Below are 3,783 nucleotides of genomic sequence, written 5' to 3' on the forward strand. Positions count from 1 at the left end.
TATATATATATACTAAAACAGCATTGTGTTGATGTATTGAACTTGTACTATATTACTAAATTTATATTATCTTTTCTACAGATTTAATGAGGAAGAACCATCCACCGATGGAATTGTATTGACAACTGCTTTTAAAACTTCTGACTGTGGGTGGGAAACGGAGGTTATGGAAGGTACAGTATGACAAGAAACATATATAACATAATACAATAATTAAAGTAATTCTGTCCTTAGCATGTCAACTTCTACATTTTGCTATACGTGAACAGATATTAATTAATTGTTTTACACTGTACTGATAACTTAATCCTCTTTATGCTGATGAGCACATAAGGCAGCAACAAATATTTTCCATTGTCCACTGTCCTAAGCCAGCCATTATGTTTCATTGGTTGCTTTTGACATCTGTTTTTTTTCTTCTTCCAATGTTCGTCTCTATGTCCCCTTCGGCCTTCCTCTGAAGAAATCTATCATATATAGACAGTGTCTCTGTATTAAACGCATTTGCTCTGACCCAGCTGATACGAAGCCCAGATATGCTCCCTTACCAAACACTTTCTTAACAGTGGCTACCCCTTTAAAATTATTAAATCTCAGACCCATAAGGCAGCCCCAAACCCCCGCTCTGAACTTTTAAATCCGAAACCTGATTCTGACCGTATACCATTATTTTTTAACTTCTCATACCACCAAGTTAGCCAACACTATCAAGAAAGATTTCCGTACCCTTCAACAGGACCCTAATATAAAAAATCTGTATCCCAACCTCCCTTACTAACCACCAACCCCCCAACCTCAAGTCTATCCTCACATCGTCCAATTTACTTTCTAACCCGACTTCCCATGGTAATATTAAATGCAACAAACCACGCTGTAAAGTATGCAAGCACCTCGTTACTGACAGCTTTGTTAGGCTCCCACACACCTCTTCTATCAATCCCACTCCCCTCCCGTGTGACTCTTCGAATATTATATAATTCTCTTCATGTGCAATATCTGTGATCATGGCTCTTATATAAGTGAAACTGGAACTAAATTTAGACTCGGGTTTAATAACCACAAAGAGTCCGTCCATAACAAGAGCAAGGGGTTCCCTGTCGCCGAATATTTTAACTCTTCTTTCCACTCCTTTGACAACATCCGATGTGTTCTGCTGGCTAACAATATTCCATCTCGCGACCATCGAAGATGCTCAGAGCTCAAACACATCAAATTCAGTACTCACATTTTATTTCATTTCATTTCATTTATTCGTCTCAACATTAAAATTGACAAAAAAGGAAACAGCAAAGAACAAGAGACAACATGAGACAGGACACCCTAAAAGTGAACTTAATCACTGTCGGATGGGGGCCCTTCACAAGAAACAACCAGATGCTTACAGAATATATATTTTTTATGAATATACAGTATAAAAAATCAAAGTTAAAACAATTCAAGAAGTTCAATAGTAAAATAGGCATAATTAAAAAGATTTAAAATACATAGTAACATTTTCAGGCCTTAATCGTGACATTGGTATTCTGAGTTATTACACATTCACAAACACTTGACTTTTCATATCACTGTATCCCCGCCTCACTTATCACTATTTTATGTACACCATGTTATATAAAGCAATTACTAGAGCTCCGCATAAGTACACTATAGGAAAATTATTATACAAAGGTTAGATTTAATGCTTGAAAAAATTTCCTGAGGGCCAGCACGGCCCAAAGGAAATTTTTAAATGCATTAAATGTAACCTAAGTATAATAATTTTCCATTTAGTGTACGATGCATGCTCTACTAATTGCTTTATCAGTTAATCGCCGTCTTTTAATTTTAGTTTTTTATAACCAACTGTTGTAGCAGTCATCGGTTGTTATAGTGATATGATCAGTATACGTGTGCATTTTTATTCAGCTGAGTGTATGCTGATTTTTGCTCCTGCAGTACGCGTTTAATTAACTACACATTAGCAGTACAGTACGGATACAATAAATAAATATTGTGTTTAAAAGAATTTGTAATGCTATTTTGATAGACTTTCATCAAAGAAATAAACATTTTAGCATTCGAGAGAGAATACAGTCACTGACGTCCTTTTGGTCGGTGGATGCAGTCAGGTAAAATCGTGCGATGATTTCATAACTAAGCTAGGCTACAGCCTAGTAGTAGTAGGAGGAGGCCTGGGTGGCCTCCTGCCTGACCATAGACCTACATCTAAATTTGTTCCTTGAGTCTTTAAAAGAGGTCTAGAATATTCCTATTAAACGTTCAGTTTGTTATGTTTATGAGGATCCATTGATTTAATGAATTCCTTAATTGTTCATACTTAATATTGAATTTGGGTTTGGTTTGATTTGATTTATTTGCATCTCATAAAAAAAAACTGTACAATCAATTGCAATACACAATGTAAAAGCATAAAATTCATTAGAAAAAGTTACCAAGAAAACAAGCAAAAGGCCAATACAAAAGTGCAAGTAAGGTGATGGAGGAATTGATGGAATTATTCAAGGAGATGCAAGGATAGCGGAAAAAAAATCCTAAAAAGGTCTTATTTCTATTGGGGTTCTTAAGACGAAAAACCAATGGGTTCTGATTAACCTTGTTTTACAAAAGTAATTTTCAATTACAATTCAATTTTTATCGCGGTGCATGATGCCTTCGCGGTGATGAAAAAATGAGGATTTTTTTTTTGCACACGAAACTAAAAAAATCAAGCGAAGTGTCAACTAATTGAAAAATTAGAGGACGGTGGGGAATAGGCAAATAACGTTGCAAGTTGCAGTGATGATGTCACGATTGACTTATAATCCATATTACTTTCATAATGTTATATTTAATTTTCACTTTTCTGCTTGACTTCTGCATTACATATATATCTAGGCCTACCTAGTTTACTTTGTTTTTTTTAAATATTGTTAATGGCTATTATTATTATTATTACTATCCTATGATTTTTATTGCCATTATATTTATCAGTATCATGGGCTATCGCTTACTCTACTCAATATCAATGTACTTTGTTTTTTACATTTTAAACTCAGTTCTTGCTCTCAACGTAATATTATTTAATATCACTGTGTCTCCATTATTGTTTATCTCATTTAATCACCCTCCTTTATTTAATGCTGTTTATTTTATAATTTGATCTGTCATTTGCCAACTTGTATACTCAGTTACGCTTTCTTTCGATGAATGCTCCCATCAGGAAACTGCCTCTCATCTTAAATTATCTACAAGGACTCCTTGTAACCACAAATGATGTCAAAGAGTACATCGGACTGACAGACAACACATTCAAAACCAGATTTACAAATCATAAGCACACATATAACTCTCCGAAGCATAAGAACAGCAACGCATTATCAAAACATGTATGGAAACTTAAAGAAATCAACACCCAATTCAACATTTAAGGGTCCATACCGGTAATTGACAAAGCTACGCTATACAGTACACAAACAAAATTCTGCAATCTCTAAGTACAGAGAGATTTCACATAATTTATTCAAACAAACCATCAACTTTAAACAATAGAACAGAGCTGCTTTCAAAATGCAGACACAGAAACAAATTCCTACTAAAGAATACGTAACACAATTAGTATATACACGTGCTGAACCCCATATACACCTCCATTACTGTATCTTCCTATCCACTCACTCCTGAAGACTTGCTGCTGCATGAAACATCTGTAGAGTAAATTCACTCTCGACATAACCTTTCTATTACTAATGCTCTGTATTCGCATTGAGCACTACACATTGCTGATCTTGACAATCATATTTTGTA

The 3,783-nt window shown here is 34.7% G+C and overlaps 1 protein-coding gene across 1 annotated transcript in view; it reads left to right on the forward strand.

Annotated features, from left to right (window-relative positions):
- The window catches only part of LOC117123208, a gene marked incomplete at its 3' end in the record, with an annotated part of 29,719 nt that extends 29,546 nt beyond the window's left edge, over positions 1 to 173 (forward strand). The window contains exon 4 of the mRNA XM_033269061.1: positions 82 to 173. Within this exon, the coding sequence (XP_033124952.1) occupies positions 82 to 173 (92 nt within the window). The remainder of the gene's footprint in view (positions 1 to 81) is intronic.
- Between the last annotated feature and the right edge of the window lie 3,610 nt (positions 174 to 3,783).

The sequence above is a fragment of the Anneissia japonica genome, unplaced genomic scaffold, assembly GCF_011630105.1.
Source record: "Anneissia japonica isolate Jap-2015-1 unplaced genomic scaffold, ASM1163010v1 scaffold4214_len79643_cov103, whole genome shotgun sequence".
Taxonomy (NCBI): Eukaryota; Metazoa; Echinodermata; class Crinoidea; order Comatulida; family Comatulidae; genus Anneissia; species Anneissia japonica.